We start from the raw sequence: 24,907 nt of genomic DNA on the forward strand, positions 1-24,907 counted from the left end.
AAATGCCTGAATGTTTCATTTCTCTGTAGGAGGCGGCATAACAATGGTTTGATCCTGGGGCAAGAGAATGAGGATAATTGACAGTATAAATTAGGCCGCATAGAAGATTCTCAAGAAGATTGACAGGGGAGACACTGAGAAGTTTATTCCTGAGGAAGCGAAATTTCTTCAGTAGTGAATCTTTAAAATGTTCTACCCCAGTGATCTGAATGTACTTCATTATTAAGTGTATTCAGGGAGAACTGGAATTGATAAACTTTTGATCTCTTTTTGGAAATCAAGGGATATGGAAAGTAGGCAGCAAAGTGGAGTTGAGGTAGAAGTTCAGTCATAACTGTATTAAATGACAGAGCAGGCTCAAGGGATTGAATGATCCATACTTGCTCCCATTTCTTATGTTCTTGTCTTCTCCTCTCTTCCTTTTATTCGCCCTGCACCCAGTCTGCATGGCTCAAAGACTTTACATCCAGACCAGTGGGCGAGGTAAATTCCGTCCTTTTGAATGCGTGTTCTATATGTGCATGTCTGTATATGTGGACAAGATTAATATAAACGGAAAAAGTTGTATTTCTACACAACTAGCATTTTATTTAAGCTTGCATTGAAATTTATCCTCAGGCTTTACTACGTTAAAGGCACTATACCAAAGCAGTTTGTTTCTCTATTGATCAGATCGTTACTTTAAATTCAGTCAGAAACTGAGCTTTTCTGTAACAAAGCGTACTCTTGTGTTTGTGTGAAACTATAAATGAAATAGTCTCAAACTTTCAAATATATCTATAACAATTAAACCTTAGATAACTTGTAAAATAGGCCCAGGTATTCAAGATTTCTTTTGACCCATTACGTTTCAAAGGTTGCATCCTCAGTAATTTTACTTTTAAAAATGTTAATTTTTATTCATTGTTGAAGCTACATTTTTGCACTCCCTGTGCAACGCTGCGCATCCCAATTTCAAAATTAATGCATGAGAAACAGTTTATTAGAAAATTGTGGACATTTAGTGCTTTTGTATTTATCAAAAGGCTGTCAAAACTAAACTGATTTTCAATGCAGCAAAAAAAACTTGATATGATGAGATATTTCAAACATGTGACAAAGATATATACAGGGAAGCAGATTATTTAGCTTAGACAATGATTTGAAGAATATGAATTTAAAATTAATAAATCTCAAGAAGACTAGTGTAATTAGACTGCTTCCCCCAACAGAATGGTGGGATTTGTGACATCAAAAACAGCTAATGTTTCTTAACTCTTTTAAAAATAGACTGAATAAAGATTTGTTCATGAATAAGATTAAAGGGATGTACTGTATTATATAGATTTCCTGTGAAAGTCAATTGTTAGCATTGAATAAAGCATATTTGTAGTGTTAAATAATCGCCTCGGGGTTTATGAGGTTTTTTTAGAGAGAGTGGAGGGAAGATCATATGCAAGTTTCATGTGTGTTTCTCTTGGCATGAAAGATGCATTTTTTTGCAGTATCTCATTATATCCTTAATTTGATGAGGTACTCTGTAAACAGTTAATTGTTGTTTTGAAGTGCAATTAGTTATGTAGGTAAAGATGACAACCAGTTTGCACATAGCAAGCTCTTAAATAGTAGCTGGAAGAAATATTTTACAGGACACTGAGCTCCCTGTTCTTTTTCTTGCTTTGGAAACTTTGTTTATCTGTACAGGTAGACAAAGACTTGAATTCAAAGCATCACCTTAAATAATGTACTATAATCGTTATGTAGCTAAATGTAAATTATGCACTGAATTCTTGGAGTGCCTTTTGAATGCTGAAGTTTGATTCCGAAGTAGGAATGCTGTGAACTAAGCCATGCTGACATTTTCTAAATTGAAATTGATCAAATGTGGTCATTAAGCAAGTTATTTGTTATACATGTAGAATGAATTAATTAAGATGATTGGCATTGACTTTGCTGATGCTCCCCCTTGCTTTTTAGCCGGATCTCCTGAATTTTAAGAAAGGATGGATGGTAAAGCTTGATGAAATGGGTCAGGTAAGAATAATTGTACATTTTCTCTCAATATAACATATCATTCAACATTGAAAGTTTACTCTAAGATGAGCCGGTTTCAAATCTTGAAGTGTCAAATGAATGGACTTGTGTAAAAATGCCCCAGAACTTCCCTGTACAATATAAAATGCTATCTGTCCAAAATTTGAAGCTACACCCAGGCCTATTAATTGGGAATTTGTTTTGGAATGTTAATTAACTTGCAGTTTGGGCTTTTCCTTTAATCCTTGTTTCTATAAGCACATTGCATTCCTTATAATTAATGTATAGGTAAAACAGCTCTTCCAGATGCAAGTGATTTACAGATGAAAAATCTTAAGGAAAATGCCAAGTTGTACAATAGCTGATTAGATTATCTACAGCTCACTTGACTTCGAAAATCATGCCATGGCTCTTTCCAGTTTTAGAAGCTGTAGTTAAGACAGTTCAGCTCCATCTACCACTCCCCAACGATTAAGTTGCCCTTGTTAATGTTCAGCAGGACATGGACTATTATCAGAGTTTGAGCTGACAAATAGCAGATAATATGACCCAAATGTGGAGCTGCTGTAAAAGTTTTAGAGGCTGGTAGCAGAGTGCAAAAGGATCTGGTATCGTGACACACTGGTGTAGCATGCTGGAAATTGAGCTCCATTCTTCCTCGGTTGTCACAAAAGTTAAAGATCGTAAGGTATGCAAAGTTACCCAATTTACCTGCCTTTTAGTACCAGATAGAAAGAAAGTGTGGACCTGGTTTCTACGCAAGAATCACTCCTCATTGCAAGTGATTAGACTCTAGCTACAGGTAGACAGTTATAAACCATTGGTATGTGTGCTGAAGCTTGACTCCAAAGTAGGAATGCTATGAACTTAGCTGTTAGTACAACATAAAACTCCAGTCCCATTATAAACTCCCCGTACAGGCAAATAGGTTATGGACAGAAGGGAAAGACTGGAAAGTTCAGGGGTCTTTGTTCCCAGGTACTGTTATTGGGATTATCCTTATCTCTTCTGCTCACCAGCTTCAGTCATCTTTCTCTGCTTTCTTTCTTTGGTTAGTAAGACACTCAAGGTGGCTGATTTAACTTTTATAAAAATCTGACCTGTCAGTTAAAATCTACCACATACTGTTGCAGGAAAGAGGAACTTTTTTGGGTTTGCGGTGAGTTTTGACTGTAGAGAACAGGGAGACTATTCCTGAGCTGGGGATGAGCTAGATGCTTCTCTCCATCTGACTTGTTCCCAGCTTCAAGCTGTTCATTTACATGAGAACCAGTCACAGTGTTGGCAGACAAAAAGGTCTCTGTCACTGTCACTGGTAAGTGTCTTTCATCCATAGACTGACCAACTTATTGTTACCACCAAGAACTGAGTTAATACACCTACTCGGCTCTAAATCATCTGCAGTTACTGTTTGTTCAAACAGTTGATTATACGGTGTCTAGCACAGGTGGAACACTACTTGTTCTTCAAAATCGCAGCCACACTTTCAAAGTTGAGTTTATAAAAAGCACTTTCTCATTTCAGTATTCAGTTTGTGAAAACAAAACAAAAAGAGACAGTCCTGGTGAAATGGACAGGTTGTAGATGAAAATTATTACAGTGTTAAGTGTAATTATACACTTGGAAGGCAGAATAAAGAGATGTAGTATAAATGAATTAGCATGATTTTAAAGAAGTGTGAGGAAGAGACTTGAGGATACCAGTTTGATTTGATTTATTGTCGCACGTACCTAAGTACAATGAAAAGCAGTACTGGCAGATCATAACATACAAGGACATACAGATCATAGGGTAACGAGACAGCAAGGCATACATATGGCTGCAAAGGAAGCACACAAAAGCAAGATCAACATTAGATTTGAAATTAGAGAGGTCCATTCAACAGTCTAATAACAGTGGAGAAGAAGCTGTTCTTGAACCTGTTGATACATGTGTTGAAGCTTCTGTATCTTTGGCCTGATAGAAGAGGTTGGAGGAGAGTATAACCAGGGTAGGAGGAGTCTTTGTTGGCTGCCTTTCTTTGCACCATGATGTCAAACATTTGTGTCTCCTTTCTGTATTCTGACTTGTCATTGTTTGATATCCATCCAACAACAGTGCTATCATCAGTGATGATTTATGAATGGCTAAAGAAATCTGGAAGTGGAGGAATGAGAAATTTTTTTATGCCGTAAGTTATGATCTGAATGTATTGGCTCAAAAAGTGCTGAAAGCAGATACCATTCTCTTAAAATGGTAAAATTTACAGGACAGTGTTAAAATCAATGTAGAAGGAACTTGTGCTGATGTAATTGTGCACAAGACTTGAAAATCTTAAGTGTCCAGACCAAAATCAGTTTGAATAATTGGTATATCTGCCACTGCACTCAATGTCCACCTTCCATTAATATAATGTACTTCAGCTACAGGATGTTCTGCCCCAAATTGTCTACCATGCTTTGACAGCTACTCCAAACCGAGTGAATCAGGACTATTAATGTAATGCTGACATTATATCACCTCTAAATTATCCTTCATGTCACATATATTCTGGCTTGCTAGTATACCACCATCGTGACTGGGTGAGTAACCTGCTGTCAGAGTAGCCCACAAATCAACAACCACCCAACGACAGCTACTGACAAACGTAAAGGATCCCGTACCCAAAACCGGTAAAACTGGGGTAATATACAAAATACCATGTAAGGACTGAGAAACACTACATAGGCCAGACCGGAAGAAAATTGACTATACGGATACATGTACACCAGTTAGCCACTAAGAGACATGACCAATTCTCGCATGTCTCACTACACATGGATGAGGGACACAAATTCGACTGGGACAACACAACGATAATCGCACAAGCCAAACTGACACATGCCAGGGAATTCCAACCAGAACTCTATCAACAAACACATTGAATTAGACCCTGTGTACAAACTTCTGAGAAACAACTGGAAGTAATACCAACCTCCCCAGCAAACCAAGGCATACAAGTAACAAGCGGGACAGAATACCAACGCTTCACCGGAGGCACACTGACAATGTTACCTAGCAGGGTGACCCAACGCTTGCAACCAAACCCACCAGCTCGGCAAACACGTCCATAACCTCATCCACAACCCAAGCTTCAAATCTTCTCGGAAATATATTTTCAGTTGAAAGCATGCCTTTTGAAGCAGTCTGGTAACAGAAACAATCCTCAGACAAAAACAAAAGTTACTGGAAAATCTTAGCAGGTCTGGCAACTGAGGAAGGGTCACTGAACCTGAAATATTAACTCTGATTTCTCTTCATGGATGCTGCCAGACCTGCTGATCTTTTCCAGCAACTTCTGTTTTTGTCTCAAATTTACAGCAGAATCTGAATTTCTGAAGAAGGGTCCCAACCCGAAACGTCAGCTTTCCTGCTCCTCTGATGCTGCCTGGCCTGCTGTGTTCCTCCAGCTCCACACTGTGTACTTGAAGTACATTCGCTTGCCACTGTCAACTTGGAGTTGGGGTAAGCATTTCTGACATCATGCCTTTATTTGGGAAGATTGACTCGTTTGATCCTGCTGTTGAAGACTGGGCCCAGTATGTGGAAAGTGATATTTTTCCTAGGCAACTGACATTGGGGCAGATGAAAAGCAAAGAGTAATCCTTCAGACTGCTTGCAGACCAACAGCATTTTCAGTTATAAGGGGTTTAACTTTCCAAGAGGCAGCAAACACTTAAAAACCTTTCAAGAGTTGACAGTTGGCCAAAGAATATTACAAGTCTAATTCAGAGACGTTATCAGTTTTATCCAGCTGTTAGAAAGCCAGGGGAATCCGTATTTGGATTTCTGACGAGTTTGAGATGACTGGCAGAGCCATGTGATTTTGGGTTAACCCTGAATGAGATGTTGAGATCCCGTTTTGGTACATAGGAATTGTTATAAAGTAGAAGATAACCAATCCCCCTGCCCGAACTGAAACCGAAACACCCAAAAAGGAGCACCTTGCCCTATAATTTGTAAAAGGAGTGTGAATAGTGGTGTAACCTGCCTTTTAGCAATTTCTAGTGGTTAAATAAAATAAACCCCTGACCCTTACTTTATAAACAACAATTTATTTATCTAACTCTCTAACTTTGAACAAATTACGTAAACTGTTAGCAAACTGAATAAATCCCTTCTAACTACTAATTACTCCCGGATAAACCAAATTTCCAATAGTGTGTTGTTCCGCTAAGTACAGTCCCACTTATATAAAACAAAATAAAACAAAAGTAGAATTTAGTCTCTCAAATACAGCCAGGTTATGTGTCTTCCAGAATGTTCTGTGTCTTGTCCATCAATTCTTCTTGACAGGGATATTCACTAGTTGTGCTTGTGGGTACCTTTGTTCTTCAGATGGTGCTTTTGCAAAGACTTAGAGGAGTCTGTGAGACAGCGATTCTCCCTTGAGAACTGATGGCTGTTAACGCTGGCGGATGGCAGTTAGCTCTCCTGTCTTTGCCCAACAGCCACTTCTTTTATATCCTTGATGACACGTCAGTTTCTTACAATAAGATTGATCCTATGTCATCAAAATCATCAAATTTAAATTTAATTGGTTTTTGGTTTCTTGGTGTCTGGTTCACATTGGCTAAATTCAAAAGTTTGTCTTAATAAAAACTGCTGCTTGGCCTGATAACTGTATGGTCTTCGGATACAAATGTTTCAATTCGGGTGCTCTCTGTGTACTTGCAAACTTTCAAGTTGCTGCTCACAGGCATCCGTTTTAAATCTCTAAGCATTGAAAAAGCACATGATCTTTTAAAGGGATCACGCAATACTTTCCCCTCCTAGCATTTTACAAACACCAAATTCTAACTTCCTGCCTCCAAATCCACAAGCACCTCTGTCCAACTTTGCAACAGGTTAACGACGTGACCATGCAGAAGCACTTAGTAGCAAAACTGGACATCAAACAGGTGCTACAACTGGCTTTGACAATAGAAAATGTGGCAAGTCAAGCATGTGAGCTACAAGGCATCCCAATGGAAGTGGACTCCCTCGGCTGTCTTTCTGAGCTTGGGAACATCACTTGAGTGTAGGCAATCGCAGAGCTTCACTCAGGGCATATCCTGAGCAGCGGGATCATAGGCCAGCCCACAACAAAGCCGAACCTTGGCCAAGTGGCTAAAACGTTCTTTAGATCGGGGACAGCAAGCCATTTTAGCTTCTGCCTATTTGCTGTTTGAGACAGCAAAGGAGAGTGCGTGCCTGGAAAGCACCTCTGCATGTGGGTTGGAACAGTTAAATTGCTTAGTGACATCCAAATGGGAATTGATTTAAAATTGATGTTTGGTTAAATGGTCACCCAGTTCCCATGAAGGTCAATACCAGCACAGATGTATCTGTGGTTGCAGAATCTGTCTTTAACAAGATTTGCTCAGGACTCCAGCCAGACTGAGAACCTGGGAACAATTGCAGATAAAGGGTATGACATTGGTTCTGGTCTCCTATAAGAAGCAGTTTCTGCAGTTACCAGTGAGGGTAGTAAGAATCTCGGGCCCAAGCCTATTGGGATGGAATTGGTTGGGAAGGATTCACCTAGATTGGCTCCATATGTTTTTGATTAGAAAATGGCTGCCTCTGTGAAGTCCTACCGTAATACCCAGGAGCATTTCAGGAAGGGCTTGGGACTATCAAAGGAGCCAAAGCCACTTATTGACTGGAAAGCAATTCCAAGATTTTGCAAAGCCTGCCTGTTGCCGTTTGCCCTGTGGGCAAAAGTAAGGGTGGAAATTAAGAGGCTGGAGAGTGAAGGAAACATCAAACCAGTTCAGTTTTCAGAACGGGCAGCACCAGTTGTACCAATTTATGAAGCTTGACTGCTCAGTTTGTTTTTGGGGATTTTAAGCAAACGGTAAACTGCTTCTCTCAGCTGGATAAATACCTGATCCCTCACATAGAGGACTTGGACACAAAATTGGCGGGTGGGTTGATGGGGACTGTCCTTTATGAAGCTGAACACGAGCCACGCCTATCTGCAATTGCGACTGGTTGAGGAGTCCCAGAAGTATGCTACAGTTAGTACCCATAAGGGCTTATATCAGTGTACAAGACTGCCATTTAGGGTACCATCACCCCGTGCCCTTTTCCAGGGGACCATGCAGAACGTTTTGAGGGCTCCCCCCAGGTTGCCATTTATCTGGGTGAGGTACTAATGACAGGGAAGACCAATAAAGAGCACTTGGAAAACTTGGACATAGTGCTTAAATGTTTCTCACAGGTGGGTGCGCACCTTAGGGAAAATGTGTTTTCCAGGCACCCAAAGTGTCCTACTTGGGTAACAGCTGATAAAGCTGGGTTCTATCCATTGGAAGATAAAGTGAGGGCAATCAAAGGACCCCCCGGCTCCCATGTCTGTACCAGAGCTTAGGTCTTACCTTGGGTCAGTGAATTAATGGAAAATTCATATGTAACCTGGCCTCCACCTTGGCACCCTTACACCTGCTGTTGAAGAAGGGTCAGCCTTGGAAATGGTTGCATGGCCAAGAAGTAGCCTTCAGGGAAGTGAGAAAGCAGCTGTTGTCATTTAAGATGTTGGCCCACTACAATCCAAAATGAGAGGTAGCGCTGACATGCGATGCCTCCCCGTACGGGTCTTGGTAGTGTTGACTCACCAGTGGCCCAACGGAGAGGAACGTCCAATAGTGTATGCTTCCCGGACTTTGGCTGAAGCTGAATGCAAATATGCCGAGGTAGAAAAGTAGGGTTTGGCCGTCATCTTTTGTGAGGAAGTTCCGCCAGTACCTTTACGGACAGGAATTTGTTGTTGTAACAGATCACAAACCCCTGCTAGGGCTACTGAAGGAAGATAAGGTGGTACAGGCCATAACTCCTGTAGAATTCAGCGTTGGGGACTTACACTCAGTGCATACAAGTTAGAACACCGTCCAGGAGCCCAAGTGGCTAACGCAGATGCCTTGAGCCACCTCCTACTGGCAGATACTCCTTTGGTGGTGCCTCCTCTGGAAGAGTCTGTTTTGGTTTTAAACTTCCTGGATACCCTTCCAATCACTGCTGAAAGTATCCAACTGTGGACACAAAGATTTTGTCCTAACGAAACTAAAACATCTGGTGATAAGGGCCATCGCAACCAGGATTGAAACCTTTTTGGACCCAGTGAGACCAGATTGCTATAGAGGACGGCATATTACTATAGGGAGTAAGGGTGATTGTCCTGAGTAAAGACCACTGCCAGATACTGGCTGAACTCCTCCAGGGTCATCTAGTGGCTTCCAAATGAAGATGCTGGCAAGAAACTAAGTCTGGTGGCTAGGATCGGATGCTGACATAGCTGCATTGGTGGGGCAGTGCCCAGAGTGCCAACAGGGACAAAAATTGCCGCCAATGGTGCTTCCACATTCATGGGAATGGCCGGGTAAATCCTGGATTCAGTTGATTGTTGACTGTGCCAGTCCATTCATGGGCTTGATGCTCCTGGTCTGTGTAGATGCCCATTCAAAGTGTTTGGATGTGCAGAAAGGTAATTTGGCAAACTCTGAGATGATGATTGAGAAGCTGCAAGCATGGTTTGCAATACGCAGTCTCCCGGAAGTATTGGTCACAGACAATAGTATGTCATTTACCAGCAGCGAATTTGAATATTTCCCAAAGTCAAATGGCATTCGGCTCATAAGGACAGCTCCATACCATCCATCGTCCAGTTGTCAAGTGGAAAGAGCGGTGCAAACGATGGCAGGCTTAAAGAAGCAGCCCACAGCGTCACTTGATACCAAACTGTCATGGTTCCTATTCAATTATAGGACCACCCCCCACGCAGCAATGCTGCTGGAGAGAAGACTCCAAACCAAGTTAAACCTGATATCCCCAGACATGAAGAGGAGGGTGAAATGACAGCAGGAACGCCAATGCTGGCCACGTGCCTCCTGTAAGTGAGAGAGACGATTAAATTCAGGGGATGAAGTTTGGTGCTGGAACCATGGAAATGGCTTTGTTTAGGTGCAAAGCGAGGTTGATGTGAGGTCAGATTCCATGACTTACAAAGTACATGTAGGTGATAGTTATGAACAAACATGTGGATCAACTGAAAGCTGTCAACGCAAACTGGGCAGAAGCAAAATATACTTGGCCCCTTAGAACAGTAGAAGGCCTGTCGGAAGCCATAGGTTTTCCCCCTGTGTCCAGTGGTGAGCAAACTTCAGAGTCTAGGATGGATGCAGCCTCGATACCATTACTGCTGGAAGGAGAAGAATAAACTCTCCTGAGACGTTCTGGATGCAAGAGACGGGCTACGGTCCATGTCAGAATCCACGTCAAAGAAACCGGTCCTGAGAAAACGTCGCAAAGAAACCCTGCAAGAAAAAGACTAGGCCTACTTCCCTGGACTTGGGAAGGATGTAGTGACGAGAAGCAGTTGGATCTTGTTGACTACAAGATCCTTGATAGGGGTTGTTAACCTGGGCCAATTAGGAAAACCTGGCTGACCGATTTATAACCAGGAGATTTAGAATCTCCTCAGTTCAGGCGACTAACTCTGACCTGGCTGGCCACGGCCATTATACTGTGAACAAGTAAATAAGGGGTGACTTGGTGACAGGATACTAGCCTTTATGTAGTTATTTCAGTGTTAATAAATCGTTCCAATTGGTGGGCATCAAAGCCCATCTTGATGTAAATACAGGACATGAAGTTGCAGTCAGAAGCTGTAGCCCTGAAGTGAAGCAATACAGCACTTTCTATACAGTTAGAGCTCTGAAGTTTCAAGAGGAATGTTGAGAGAAACCTTTTCTGAATTTACTGTATCAACTGAGTAATTAATGACCATTGATGGATTAAGCTACAAACAACAACATTCCAGTAGGCAATATGTGTGCTTTGAAATGTGGCATGGTCCCACTTGTGAAGACTGTCCAATAATACAACAGTCAAATGACCACCTGTCATGTGGAGATTTAATTATTGGCAGCTCCCTGGCTGTGTAAGTGCATCACTGCCTTATCTATAAATAACAAATGTATTGTGGATTTGAAAGGAGTAAGTGAAAGTTTGTGGTGGTAGCTTAGTGAAGTTATACAGCTGTGTCTAAGGTTTTCATATGCCAGGGGACCAAAGTGTCATGGTGGTTGATCTCCTAGCTTTAAACTGCCCTTTGTGATCATTTTTAATGCAAATAAGAGGAGACTTTAAGACATATTGATTCTTGTGTGTCTTGTAAATTTCCAACATTCTTCAAAAATGCAGCTGATTTTATTTCTGATATCACTGATAGCTTTCATCACTAGCCACAATGAAAGAACTAGCGTTTAAGCTGTTTTTTTTTAATGCCAAAGCTTAAAAGATGCTGCAGTTTTTGGATATTTTTGATATTTTTGATATTATTGGCCACGAGAGGGGTGAAAGTCTGAACAGTTTATTCTTCAGTTTGATGTTTGTTGCGAGGATGTCAGTGGTAGCATACTAAAGGGCTCCAGATGCCTTTCATTTTGAGAAATTTGGTAGCAGGTTTTCTATGTGACTGCAACTAATTATATATTAACATAATGATTGGCTGTGTTTGAATATTAGGTTGTAAAATTATTAGGGAACAGATTTTGTTTTAGTTGTGGCCTTATTCTGAAAGTAATTCTAAGTTTTGGGACCTAACATACAACTTTTGTTATCACAGATCAAAATGGTGGAAAATCAAATCATTAACTGAGCCTTTTAGAAATAGGTTAACTTTGATTATAATTACAAGGCTTTAGTTTAATGCCTATCCAAATATGACACTTGTCATATAACAAATAAACAAGACCATTTTTCATTCACTAGTTAAGAAAATGTTACTAGTTAGTAACACAAATTACATAGGAATAATGTTTAAAGTTGGTGATGGGATTGGTGGGTGAAGAGATGGGCATAATATGACAGCTGCAATGTGTATTCTGAGCTGGACAAAATATCCTAGGCATCCAGGAATGTCATTGACTGGATTTCATTTCTGGTAACTTCTTTCCAATTTGAATTAATTGAGCTATTAAGGGGAATGTGAGCAGCAGAAAGCTGCAATGTGAAAACAACACGTCAGCTGGGAGCCTGTGACGAGAGAGACTTCCTTGTGGGATCTGGAGAAGCACTTCTGACTCTCCAGGAAGTCTGAAATAAATTTTTTTTTAAATTTATATGCCCTGAACGTTTTGTTGCCCACAATCATACTGCCAACATTTTTGGCATGACAGAGAAGACCATTCAGCCCTCCAGCAAAAATTGCAATATCATTGAGACTCGATCTGCATATTTAAATAGGATTCCACTGCTTTCCTATAAAGTGCAGTTTGAGATCCCTACCTAGGGCGGGGGAACAAGATCAGTGCCATTAAGTGGCTAGCTGCAACTTGTCAGTGAGTTAATATTACGTAACAAAAAAAGTTAATAATGACAACTGTAAAATGCTGTGGAACTGAAGTGAATGAACAAATTTCAATTTGAATTGAATCGTCTCTTTTCCATTATTTATGCTTGAGGATTGTTTAGCTATCCTGTTTTTAATTATTGCTTGTGAGCCACCTTCATCACCCCTTCAGAATTTGAAATTTAAACTTTACTTCCTCTTGACTCCAACTGTTCATCTGGAAGTGCACATAAATTTCTGGAAAATGAGCTCTCCATTTGCTGAAAACTGGCATTAAAGCCTTTTCCTTCAGCCCAGACTGTGAAGGTAACATTGGTTCAATTATAATGGGGAGACCACGCAAAGATTGCCAAATATCTAACCCGTTATCTTCACTAACAGCCTCTCCCATGTTCAGTGCTTGAGCTATGAAGTATTTCAGCCCGACTGTTATGCTTTAAGCTATCATAATTTATAAAATCCCATAGGGTTCCAACAGAATCTGAGTTTGTTCACTTACCAAGAATGTTGAGAACAGCCATTTCTAACTCCTTAAATAATGTTAGGAAAGAATAATCATTAGAAATAATACTTTTCTGTTTTCCTAATTCTATTGATGCAGCCTTCAAACATTTCTGCTTCCTAATGTTATTTGTACAATGGAAGATATTCAGGTTGTGTATAATTTTAGTTTAGTAGAATTAGAGATCCTGTTGACTAAGGAGAATGAAGAGTTAAAGGAAATTGATATTAATAGGAAGGTTGTACTTGAGAACTTACTGGTGCTGGAAATCAATAAGGCTGCAGAACTCGATGATCTGCATTGTAGAGCTTTGAAGGAGGTAGCTAGAGAGATCATCGATGCTTTGGTGATTACTTTCCAAAGTTCTATAAATTTTGCAATGTTTCCTACAGATGAGCAGCAAGCACATGTGACTTCATTATTTAAGAATGGAGCAAGAGAGAACTTGGAACTGCAGACCTGTCAACCTTGCATCGGTAGTAAGGAAAGTGCTAGAATCTATTACAAACGTTGTGATAAATGAGCACTTGAATCATAATGATCTGATTGGGTGTAGTCAGCATAGATTTGTGAATGGGAAATAGTGTTTGACAAATTTATAGGGTTATTTTTTTTGAGGACCTTACTAACAAAATTGATGTAAAGTTGCCATAATCTAAGTGGACCATAGGACTGCCCTGTTATGAGAGAGATCGGTGACTAGTGGTGCCTTAGCCTGAGGGTCACCATGCCTCCGATACGGTGAGAGATTGTGAAGGAGATTACTTCGTGATAACCTCAATTGGTGCAGGAATTGAAACCATACTGTTCACATCATTCTGCATTCTGTTTGATCAGCCATGATTGTATTAAGTGGTGAAGCGGGCTTGACAGACTAGCTTTTGTTGTTCCTATTTACACATGAGCAGTTTCATTTTTAATCTCAATAATTTGTGCATTTTTACCTGAAGATATTAATTTGTACCAGTTTATTTTTAAATTTGAATCTGAGCAGCATCTGTCAGTTATGAAAGAGTCAGCATGTGTTTTTGCAAACATCTGTATTTTAAAACTTCTAAACTTTCAGTGACTATAACTTAATTTCTTTTTCATATCTCTTACCTAAAATTATTTTAACTTCATTTTATCCCCTTATTTTCAACTTGCCTTGAAGACATTTTCTTCTTGGCGGTGTTTTTCCTGTAGCTGCTTGAGTAGCCCGTAGGTTTCATGCACAACGTCAGCCAAATGCCAATGTTTTCATCTATAGGCTGAGAGCATTTCATTGCAGCACACTTTTGTCATGCCTTGCCAGATACAAACTTTCTAGCAAAGGATTTTGTATTGCATTCTAAAACAAGATACATAAACTTCTGTTCAGTTGTAAGATGGTAACTTGGATAACTCTGAAAATTGAATATTAAGCCATCAGCCAAATAAGGTTTTCACACTGCTTTTTAGTGATCCGTTCACTAAATTTATGGGGTAGGTGAATTATTGATAGCTGCCAATTTGTGTCACAAAAGCTCGATATTCTCCTTTTAAAAAAAATTAGATTTTTGAGAAAATTTGTTGTTTTGTGCTTAATGTGGAACCTTTAATACGTCATTGAATAGAAATGTTCTGTAGTACAAAAGAATGATTGGAGGTCAAAAGCCAGTTGTTCTGCACATTAACCTGTCAGCACAACAATGCACTTAAATTAACAATCTTTACGTAGTGCAATTTATGTTGTACTACATCGTGCATTTGTGTTGTGTTACAGTCCGAATAAGTTATTAGTTTATAGAAATTGTGGTTGATATGCTATGGAAACACAAGATGTTTCCTTTGTCAAACCCTTTTTTTTTAAGCCATACATCACTAAGGTGCATAATGAAAATTTGGCAGCATTGTGTCACCAAATTGCAGTGCGATAAACTCTTATCAAGCAACATCTTTAGGCTGATGACAAGCAGATGGAAAAAAGACCAGTTAATTCCTGTAACATTTATATTATTCAGAGCATCAAATAGTTAGCTAGGTACTGTATTGTCAAGCAACTCCTTTTGATGTTTCTGTCATTTTTGTTTTTTTATTTATTTACTTCTGAAACATTCTAAATAAGTTATTTGTTACCCATTGAAGTCAAGGTGTCCTGCCCATAAATCTGTTTCCCAATTGAGGTCAAGGTTTTACTTTTATTCATGAATATGTGAATATTCTTTACAGCTTGAGTTGTTGCCATTCATTTAGTGTATTTTTATAATGAAGGTTTAGGCTACATTGCCATAGCTGGAATCTTGTTTCTCCACTTGTTAATCACTCTGCATTTGTGTTATGCAATTTTGTGTTTTGATGACAGTACTCTGTAAAATATATGCATTTAATATTTAAGTTGCAGGGGAATGGCTACCTAAGAGGAAGCTCAGATTTGACAGAAGCAAAACTGACAAAAGGAAGTAGAAAAGTAGGAAACAAAATAGATCAAACAAGGGCAAGCATCAAAGAGCATCAGAATGGAAAATCATGTTGAAAAGACATAATTCGGGGCCCAATATCTGAATGTATATCACAGAATCATAGAATTGTTATGGCGTAGAAGGAGGCCATTTAGCCCATTGTTTGCTCTTCAAACAACTATCATTATCTAATGCCAATCTCCTGCTTTTTCCTCCACATTCTCTTGTACTCTGTTTCTATCCAAATAATCGTCCATTGTCCTTTTGAATGCTTTAATCAAACCTGCTTCCACTATGTTTCCAGATAGTGCATTCCACACCCTAAACTTCTTATTGTGTGAAAAAGTATTTTCTTGCATCACCCTTCTTTAGAAGATTAATATGCTTTCTCGTTCTAGTTCCTTTTACAAGTGCGAACACCTTCTCCATTTCTTCTCTGTCCAGCCTGCTCATTCTTTTGAAAACCTCTATTAAATCTCCTCTGTCGTCTTTCCAAGGAGAACAGTCTCAACTTTTTCAATCTATTCTCATAACTGAAGCTTCATTAACTTTCTTCTCTTTCTACTTGCCCTGTCATTTTAAATGATCTGGGCACATATATATCCAGGTCCCTCTGCTTGTGCACCCCTTTTAAAATTGTACCCCCAATTTATATAGTTTTGCGACATTTTTCTGACCAAATGTTGTCACTTCTCTGCAGAATTCTCATCTGCCACTTATCTATTCACTCCACCATTTGTCAATATCCTTTTTGGAGTTTTACGCTGCCCTTATTGCAATTTACAGTTCTTCAAAGTTTAGTGTCAAATACAAGCTTTGAAATTCTACCTTGCATGCCAAGATCCAGATTATTAATATACATCAGGAAAAGCAAGGGTTCCAATACTGACCCCTGGGGAAAAGTATCCATTATCTTATCACTCAGCCAATTTTGTGTCTGAATTGATGATACTACCCTTTTATACCATTATCTGTAACTTTCCTCTCATTCATTGTGTGGCACTATTTCAAATGCCTTATGGAAATCTATGTACACTGCATCAACGGCATTGCCCTCATTGAGCTTTTCTGTTCCACCTTCAAAAACTCAAAATTAGTTAAACACAATTTCCCCCTTCAGAAATCCATGCTGACTGTTCCTAATTGACATACCTTTCCCTTGTATTACTAATTCTAGAAGGTTCCACACCATTGAAGTTAAACTAAGTGGTTTGTAATTGCTGGGGTTATCCTTAAACCCAACCATTGGCCATAATCTTTCAGTCTTCTGGCACCTCCTCCATGGACTACTAAAAGATTATGGCCAATGGCCCCACTATTTCTGCCCTCATTTCCTTCAAAATTCTTGGATGCATTTTGTCAATACCTTGTCAACTTATTAATTTTGAAGCTTTTCTATTGACTCAATTCCTTGCTCTGTCACAATGTCGTGAATAGCACTCTCTTCTTGAGTAAAGATAGATGCAAAGTATTCACTTAACACAGCAGCCACGTCCTCACCTCCATGCGTAAAGCACCTTTTTTGGTCTCTTATCCTCCTTTAACAACTCTCTCTCAATTTTTTATATGCCTGTAGAAGTCTTTGGAATTCTCCTTTTTAATTTAGCTGCTGTCTTTTCTTATGATTCCCATTTGCTGTTTCACCTCACCTCCCTTCTACCTTCAGTGTTCTTGTTTATCAATTGTATTTTCTGCCTTATTTGTTAAAAACATGTTTATTTCTCCCTTTCTAATGTTAATTTCACTCCTTTGTCATCCAGCAAATTCTGAATTTGTTTGTCCTACCTTTCCCATTTGAGGGAATGTAACTTTTTCTGTATCCAAACATCTACTCTTTGAAAGTAGCCCATTGTTCAGTAACTGATTTTCTTGCCAACCTTTTGTTCCACGCAATCCTGCCCAGCTCTGTTTTTGCCCCATTGAGATCAACTCCCTGCCAATTGATTTTTCTTAGTCTTGATTGTTGCATTGTCACTCTCCACTGCATGCGTGAACCTTTTGGTATAATGATGACTGTCTCCTAAATGCTCCCCTACTGACACTTGATCTACTTGGCCCACCACATTTCTCGGGACCAGGTGCAGTAATGCATTGTTTCTTGTTCGACTGGACTTATATTGCTACAAGAAACTCCAAAATACAATCTAGGAATGCTTGCCCTTCTCTGTTCCTTAACATAACCGGTATCGCAGTCTGTATTTGGATGATTGAAATCCTCCATTATAACTGATCTATGACGTTGGCACCTCTCTGTAACTTAAAGATTTGTTCCTAACATCCTTTCCACTAGTTGGTGGTCTATAGAGTATACCGAGCAATGCAATTGTACCCTCTTTATTCCTTAAATCCAGCTAAATTGACTCTGTCCTTTAACCTTTTGTGACATCGTGTTTCTCCAGCACTGCAGTGCCCTCCTTAACTAATACTGCTCCTTTCCATCCTTTTCTGTCTTTCCTGAGCTACTTGTACCCAGGAATATTTGTCACCCAGTCTTGCCCCTGTGCAAGATCTCTTGTTGCCACAATATCATATTTCCACATGGCAATTTGTGTGCTTAACTCCCTGGCTTTGTTCACTGTCCTCTCTACATTTATGTGCATGCATACTAACTCCGTTTTGAACTTTGTTTCTTTCTCCCTTACTCCAATTTCACCCATTAATTTGCTGTTCTCTGTGCTAGTTCCAGGAGTATCCTGAGTATTTTGTGAACTCTAGTATTCTCCTGTACTATTCTTTCTTCATTCCCTCACTCCTGCCAGTTAGTTTAAAGCCCTCCCAACAGCATTAGCAAAATGCACCACTAGGAACTCAATCCCAGCTCTGTTTAGGTGGAACCCATCTGACTTGTACAGATGCCATTTTCCCCAGAACTAGTCCAAGCGTCCCAAGAACCTAAAGCCCTCCCTTCTGCGCCATATTTCCAGCCATGTGTTCACCTGCTTTGCCCTCTTATTTCTATCATTGCTTGCAGAAGCTATTGGGAATAACCCCGAGATCACAACACTTGTGGCCCTGTTCACTAGTTTTTTACCTAGCACCCTAAATTCTGATTGTTGGGTCACATCCCAGACCGTAGATTAAGGACCAAGATGGTAGATGCTACTCCAAGTCATACAGCACAGAAACAGACCCTTGGGTCCAAGTTGTCCATGCTGATCAAGTTTCCCCAGACTAAAACAGTCCCATTTGCCTGCACTTGGCCCATATCCCTCTAAACCTTCCCTATTCAATTATCCGTCCAAATGTCTTTTCAATCTTGCAACTGCACCTGCACCTACCACTTCCTCTGGCAGTTCTTTCCACATACAAACCACCATCTGTGTGAAAAATGTTGACCATAAATGCTAGCTGTGTTTTTCTCTCCCCAGATGTTGCCAGACCTGCTGAATTTTTCCAATGCTTTGTTCGTTTTAGGTTTCCAACACCCATAGCTGTCTCGTCTCCCACTTTACTCCTGCACACTACCTTTTTCTTTCTACCTTCCCTTACCTCAACTTTATCCTTATTTATCAACTGTTAATTCTCCAACTTTGTCCTGATGAGAGCTCATCCAACTGAAACTTTATTTTCTCCCTCCACAGATGCTGTTTGACCAAAGCAATTTCAGCATTTCCTATTTTGTTTCAAGTTTACAGTATCTGCAGTATTTAGTTTTTCTTGTTACTGTCACCTGTTAAGTTATTTTTCCTTATTCAGCAACATGCAGAAAGCAAAAGCTGAAGAGACAGGTTTTAAAAAAAACTTCCTTTAGAGATTCAGCAATACTGTTTAACACTGGAGAGATATGGTTTTAGCCTCACACTTCCTGCAAAATGTCCTACCTTACAGTTCCGAAAGTGTTTGATGGAACTCTGATCTTAATCTGCACATTTCAATAGATTTTTACATGCCATCTAACCAATCACACCACTGTGGTGACAGGTGGAAGCCCTGCCACTGAAAGGGTTCAAAATTGATGATGCAGAAGTGTTGGATTCAAGGTTGTTGAAGAAAGTGCATGGAAATTGCAGGGGTGCTGGCCATAATCTTGCAGTCTTCCTTAGTCGCAGGGGAGGTATCAGAGGTCTGGAGAATTGCAGACATTGATCCCTTTTTCAAAAACGGTGGTAAGGATAAACCCAGCAAATACAGACCAGTAAAAGTTTGTGGATGGTATAAAACTTCGATGTGTAGTAAACTTCGTGGATGACTGTATACATCTCTCAAATGTCATCGATAAGCTGGAGGTGAGTAGATAGATGGCATTTATGACTCTGTGGAAAATTGAAATAATAGGTTTTGGACAGACAGTATAAAATAGGGCTGCACTACTTATGTGGGTGCAGGAACAAAAAGTGTATGTGTCCATAGATCACTGAAGTAGGTGAGGTGGAGAGAACACCCTCAGCTTTACGAGTAGGGACATAGGGTATAAGAGCAAGGATGTTTTGCTGAGCCTATATGAGAAACTTGTTAAACATCAGCTGGAACCTGTGTACAGTTCTGGATGCTACACTACAAGAAGAATGTGAGTGCATTGGAGAGTATAGAAGAGATTTACAAAACTTGTTTCAGGGTTGAGAACCTTCAGCTATAAGGATAGATTGGAGTGTTTGAACGGTCTTATTTGGGGACAAGGCTAAAAGGATATCTGACAGAGGTTTTCAAAGTCGTGAGAGGTATGGATAGAGTAGTTAGGGGAAATACTGTTGCTGCTTGTAAAAGGATACATAGCAAGAGGGAACAGGTTTGAAGTGATGTTTGAGCATAACAAATATAGTAAGTGTTTTTCTAATTTTTGTTCATGGAATGTTATGTCATTGGTTAGGCTGGCATTTATTACCCATCTGTATTTCCTCAGTTGGCAATTAAGAATCACCCATGTTGCATGGGGTTTGCAGTCATATAGCCCAGACTGGTTAAGGATGGCAGGTTTCCACCTTCAAGGACATTAGCGAAACAGATGAGTTATGTGATCACCATTAGACCAGATTTTTATATTGAATTTGAATTTGACCATGTGCCATTGTGGGATTTGAATTCACATCAACAGAATTGAAATCTTTAGGTTCTAATCACTAGTTCAAAGATATTAGTGCTATGTCACTGCTTCCCCAATTTCTATCACAGCAGGTCGTTCAGGTTCGGAACACACTGCCAAGAAGTGTATTCGTGGCAGGTTCAATTGAGGCTTTCAAAAACTCACCAGTAATTATTTGAATAGAAACAAGTCCTAATCCTTTTCGGATAGCCCATGTAGACACAAGGACTGAATGGCTGACTCCTGCACCATAAAACCTGTGATTGTGTGAAATGTTAAGTAAAATAAATAATTCAACTTTTTTTTTTAAGTTTCTAAAAGTACCAAAATTATTCTGTATGTTAGAAGAGACACCAAAGTGATGATTTTTGTTAATAGTAATGTTTGGCATGCAGTTGCAATTTTCACTTTTTTCATGAAATGATAAAATGCTGCTAAATTCGTAACTCTCAAGCAACTAACCTCAAAATTAGTCATTTTGGAGCAAGATGAAAATAAACCACAAATCTGAAATAAAACCAAAAAATGCAAGCGAGTAAGGGGACAGAGGTGATGGTGTCCATCACCAAGGAGAAGGTGCAGGGGAAACTGAAAGGTCTGAAGGTGGATAAATCACCTGGCCTAGATGGACTGCGCACCAGGATTCTGAAGGAGAGAGCAGAGGAGATTGTGGAGGCATTCATGGTGATATTTCAGGAATCACTGGAGTCAGAAAGAGTCCCAGTGGACTGAAAAATACTTAATATAACACCCATGTTCAAGAAGGGATGGAGGCAGAAGATGGGAAATTATAGGCCAGTTAACTTGACCTCGGTCATTGTTAAGATGTGAGAATCCATTATTAAGAATGAGATTGCAGAGTACTTGGAAGTGCATGGTAAAAATAGGGCTGAGTCAGCACCCCTCCATCAAGGGGAGGTCATGCCTAACAAATCTTACTAGAATTCTTTGAGGAGGTAATAAGCAAGTTAGACAAAGGAGAGCCAATGGCTATGATCTAATTGAATTTCCAGAAGGCCTTTGATAAAATGCCACTGCTAAATAAAGTCCTTGATGTTAGGGGCAAGGTACTGTCATGAATAGAGGATAGGCTGACTGCCAGAAGGCAGAGAGTAGGCATGAAGGTGTCTTTTTTTCAGGATGGCAGCTGTTGACTAATGGAGTTCTGTAGGGGTCTGTGTTGGGACAACAGCTTTCACGTTATACATTAACAGTCTGGATGAACAAACTGAGAACATTGTTGCTAAGTTTGCAGGTGACACAACGAAAGTTGAAGGGATAGGTAGTGTTGAGGAGGTGGGGAGGATGCAGAAGGGCTTGGACAGGCTGGGAGAGTGGGCGAAAAAAATGGCAGATGGAATACAATGTAGGAAAATGAGGTTATGCAGCATAGAGGTATAGACTATTTACTAAGTAGCGAAGGGTTTTGGAAATCTGAGTACAAGAGACTTGAGAGCCCGAGTTCAGGATTCTCTTAGGCTTAGCATGCAGGTTCCATTGGCAGTTAGGAAGGCAGTTGCAATGTTAGCATTCTTTTTGAGAGATTAGAATACAAGAGCAGGGATGTACTGCAGAAGCTATATAAGGCTCTGGACAGATTGCATTTGGAATATTATGAACAGTTTTGGGTCCCATATCTAAGGAAGAATGTGCTGATGTTGAAGAGGGTCCAGAAGAGATTTACAAGAATGATCCCAGAGATGAAGGCCTTGTCATATGAGGAGCAGGTGAAAATTCTGGATCTGTGCTTGATGAAGTTTAGAAGGATGAGGGGGTTATGATTGAAACTTGCGTAATACTGAGAGACCTGGGTAGAGTTGACGTGGAGAATATTTCCATGAGTAGGAGAGACTCAGAGTAAAACTGAGAACCAAGATGAGGAGTTTCTTCAGCCAGAGGACAGTGAATCTATGGAACTCATTTGCTGCAGAAATTTGTGGACACCAAGTCATTGGATGTATTTAAGATAGAGGTAAGTTATTGATTAGTAAAGGAACCAAAGGTTATGGAGTGAAGGCAGGAGAATGAGGTTGAGAAACATATCAGTCATCGAATGGCAGAGCAGACGCGTACCGAATAGCCTGATTCTGCTCCTATATAAATACATATAATAGGTGCTATCCTTGGAGATCAAAAACTAAGTATGTTTCAGGTCTTCCATCAGAACAATAGACAAAGGAATCATCCATCTGTTTTGTGGACTAGACTCCCATTTCAAAGTTTCTGTATTTGGATCTAGCACTATTGTTTGTACACCTATGAGAAATTATCCCATTATGCATACTTGGCTGGGCACACCCTAATAGATTCAGCTCTAGGTGGTGTTTATGCAACTGTCAAGATGACTTTGCATTGATGGCTTTATGTGCTATCCAACTTTGAAATGCCAATTTTCTTATTCTGACAAGGTCAGAAATCACATGAACCCAGGTTATAGACCAATAAGTTTATTTGAGAAAACAAGCTTTCAGAGCCTCGCTCCTCCTTCAGATGTTAGTGAGAGAGGTGGAATCAGACACAGAATTTATAAGTAAAAGATCAAAGGAGGTACTAAACAAGCCCAAGATGCTATTAAATCTTTAATCAGTTGGAAGATTTTAATTAATTGATATGTATATGTAAATCCCTGAATTTCTTTCAAGTCACTGCGTTGAGAGAACGAAAGCTTTTATCAGTGTAAAGAAGAGGTGACCTTTTAGGTCAGACAGTGCATGTTAGGTGTGAGACCTTGTTTAGAATCTGCAAACGCTGCAAATGTTGTTTGATATTGTTTGCCATATTGTTTGACACAGTCCACCAGTCTTTGAAATATATAGCTTAATTGTGACGTAATGGAACTGAAAGTCTTGTATCACACTACTCATTTGTGTGGAAGATAAAATGTCTTCATGGTTTCACAGCAGCATCCTCATTGTGGAGAAAAGTGCAAAGTAACAGTGTAAGATAGCTGGCTTCACCTGTTGTTCAAATTTCTGAAACCTTTTATCATTCCACGAAAATCTGATATAGACAACTAGAGCTAAAGCCAGACATAATCTCAGGATAAAGCATGCTTTTGTGCAAGGTGAGTTAAAATAGATTAGTAGCAGGATTACTAATCTGCATCATCTTCTGCATTATGCTTGGTCCGAAGTATGCAAGTTTCTTTCATTCTTCACTTTTAATTTGTATGTAGCACAATATTGCCTTTACAGATAACCGTACTATAAACAATACCTGCTTGATACAGACCCATACTATATTGAGTATTCGTTAGAAATGTTCTGGATTCTCCACTCCAATCAACCAAACATCTGCGTTCACCGGTCGGTAGACATGTTGGGATTTCTACAATTCCACATGCTACATTGGGAACCTCATGAATAAATCCCTTGCTAACTGTTCAACTCTATGCTGATGAAGAACATATCAAAGCAATCCAACATGGTAATGGCTGCCTTGATCCAAAAGGCCCTATGTTTACCCCTCAGCCCTGAATGGTGTCCAGTCTACCTCAGATTACCTTGGAAGGTGAAAATATCGCAATAACTTGACTAAAAGGTGTCTCTTGCTGCTACTTTGCAGTAAACACAATTGGTTTTCGACACTAAAAAGTTGCTGTCATCAAGCTAAAGGATATTTTGCTAAAACATATGAATAATATATATATTTTGGTATTACTGTGATATCAGGTATGGTACCAGGTATACCCAATATCTGGTAGAATGTTTCAAACAACATGTCCTGGTGACCATTTGCAATGGGCAGCATGTTAATCGTGGTCAACCAGCCTGTGCTTGCAAGCCTTAGAATGGTACGTCCACCATTAGATGTGATACTGCTGCAAGAAATTTATTTATGATGAAATTTGGACTGCAGTAAGCATTAACAAGGTGCAGAGCTGGATGAACACCGCTTTTTCTGAAGAAGGGTCTAGGCCCGAAACATCAGCTTTCCTGCTCCTCTGTTGCTGTTTGGCCTGCTGTGTTCATCCAGCTCTGCACTTTGTTATCTCAGATTCTCCAGCATCTGCAGTTCCTACTATCTCTACAGTAAGCATTAGTCAGGCTCGCTGTCTGTCATATCTGCAAATGAAAGAAGTTTTTTTTTATTAATATGCAGGTCCCGGCAATATGAATTTGTATACACACTGCACGTTTTTCATCAGGAAACCCTTAAAGGGGTCATGGAGACATGTCAATACCCTGACCAATCAAAACCTACTTGCTGAATAATTTGGTATCCCTTTTTTCAAGTCTGTTTCTTGCCCTGGTCCTAGTGAGCGCAAGTTGACAGACTTTGACTTGTGTCCTTTTCAATGTATTAAAACAGTTTTTCCAAAGTAAAATAAAACAAAATGACTTGCAAAGCCTTGCATCCGAATCTATTAATTTGAATCAGTTCAGGAAATAGAAAAGATAGAAAACAAAATGAAGTTCAAGTTATTGAAGTATTTTGACCTTCTATCAAAAGGTGACCAATTAATTAGATTGGCCATTAGATTAATACACAGCCCACTGGTGTGATTCTTCAGATTGAAGTTCAAGTATCAGTACTGACTTGCTCTTTGATACATTAAAATTTAAAAATGTATCTTTCTTGAATATATTCAGTGACTTGGC

General features: G+C 39.7%; 1 protein-coding gene across 4 annotated transcripts in view; it reads left to right on the top strand.

The window, feature by feature from the left end:
* The window catches only part of LOC109915688 (COP1-interactive protein 1-like), a 343,206-nt gene that overhangs the window by 236,462 nt on the left and 81,837 nt on the right, over nucleotides 1-24,907 (top strand). For 3 of the 4 annotated variants that reach the window (XM_048610817.1, XM_048610815.1, XM_048610816.1), the window contains exons 10-11: nucleotides 442-483; nucleotides 1,957-2,013. In XM_048610817.1, coding sequence (XP_048466774.1) covers nucleotides 442-483; nucleotides 1,957-2,013 — 99 coding nt within the window. The remainder of the gene's footprint in view (nucleotides 1-441; nucleotides 484-1,956; nucleotides 2,014-24,907) is intronic. The other variant, XM_048610818.1, reaches the window with a different exon arrangement.

Source organism: Rhincodon typus, chromosome 23 (genome assembly GCF_021869965.1).
Source record: "Rhincodon typus isolate 14 chromosome 23, sRhiTyp1.1, whole genome shotgun sequence".
Taxonomy (NCBI): domain Eukaryota; kingdom Metazoa; phylum Chordata; class Chondrichthyes; order Orectolobiformes; family Rhincodontidae; genus Rhincodon; species Rhincodon typus.